This window comes from Tupaia chinensis, unplaced genomic scaffold (genome assembly GCF_000334495.1).
Source record: "Tupaia chinensis unplaced genomic scaffold, TupChi_1.0 Scaffold000178_1, whole genome shotgun sequence".
NCBI classification, from domain to species: domain Eukaryota; kingdom Metazoa; phylum Chordata; class Mammalia; order Scandentia; family Tupaiidae; genus Tupaia; species Tupaia belangeri.
The window spans coordinates 2,153,283-2,154,626 of NW_006159653.1; the positions used below are offsets into that span (position 1 = coordinate 2,153,283).

The 1,344-nt window shown below is 60.4% G+C and overlaps 1 protein-coding gene across 1 annotated transcript in view; it reads right to left on the minus strand.

Moving 5' to 3' along the window:
- Nucleotides 1-1,344, minus strand: part of ABCA3 (ATP binding cassette subfamily A member 3) — a gene marked incomplete in the record, with an annotated part of 50,353 nt that overhangs the window by 40,857 nt on the left and 8,152 nt on the right. The window contains 3 exon segments of the mRNA XM_027770991.1: nt 33-297; nt 391-466; nt 1,010-1,138. Of these exon segments, the coding sequence (XP_027626792.1) occupies nt 33-297; nt 391-444 (319 nt within the window).

The window sequence follows — 1,344 nt, forward strand, 5'->3', positions numbered from 1 at the left end:
TGGCGCCGGGGCGTCGCTGCCGCGGCGCTCACCTCTCATGTTGATCACCAGTGCCTTCCTGGCTGCCTCGGTGACCGTCCTGGCGGCCTCGCTGTGGGAAGGGATGTAGGCGAGCTCCCAGGAGTCTCCCGGCGGGGGGATGGTGAAGAACAGCGGCAGCACCTGGATGGACTGGCCAGGGTAGACGGTGGCGTTGGGCACGTTTTCTGACTGAATCTTCAAGCGGAGCCAAATCAGGATCCCAGAAAACAGTAATGGCAGGAAGAGTTCCAGGGCTGTCACCAGCACCTTCCGTTTCTAGAAGCAAAACGACAGTGCTCGGCAGAAGCCCAGGGCACAGAGACCCCCCCGGGTGACCCTGAGCCCCTTCGCCCTGGGGTCTGGACCCACCTGCAGTGTGTAGTTCTTCCAGAGGAGCAGCAGCAGCTGCCTGGGCACCGCCATCTTCACGTAAGAGCGGCCAGCACTAGTAAGGGGCCGAAGACACAGTCTGAACAGCAGTTGAGGCTGTCCGGTGGGGACACACCCTCCCTCCCTCCGTGACTCTCCTTTTGTGCCACCTTAACTCCAGACAGCACTGGAGAGCAAGGCGCACGGACCCTGCCCTCCCACACCTCAAACGTCTGCCCTGACAATTAAAGACCACTGTCCTTTCCGGAGGCCGTTTCTTAGCAGACGTAAGATCGGTGACATGCTCGTCACGCGCGCTGTGACAGCCTCAGGTGTTCATCCCCTGATAAGCACTAGTCCACGTTCTCTGTAGTTTGTACGAACTTTACTAGCAGAATATTCAGGCTTATGACATTCCCCCCTGAAAGGCTTTACTCAGCGAACACAGGCCCAGCAGAAAACTCAGCTCTGCGTCCTGGCTCTGAACGACTCCCACGATGTGTGGGAAAGGGACGCAGCTTAGGACTGAGACTTCGAAAGCGGCCCCTTGAAGCAGGTGAGCCACTCAGCGAGTTTGAATATAAGAAACAGAGACGCCGGCCAGAGCACTTTTGCTAACCTGCAGAGAAGCGGGCGGTCTGACTGAGTTCAGGTAGACGCCACGAAGCCCCGCAACACTCCGGGAACAGAGGGGCCGCCTTCGGACAGCGGAGGGCATGGAGGGTGGTGGCAGACCGGCTGCCTCGCCCTATGGAGGAAGGAAGGCGATGGACGGGAGAGCCCGGGGAGCTCCTGCCCTCATCCCCTGCCGAGTCCGATGGCTGGGGCAGAGCACACCACCAGGCAGGCCGTGTGTGCGCGTGTGTGTGCGTGTGTGTGTGTGTGCGCGTGTGTGTGTAGGCGGGGAGAAGGGGCCTGCGCCTCAGGGCAGTCTGAGGGCTGAAGAGACAATGG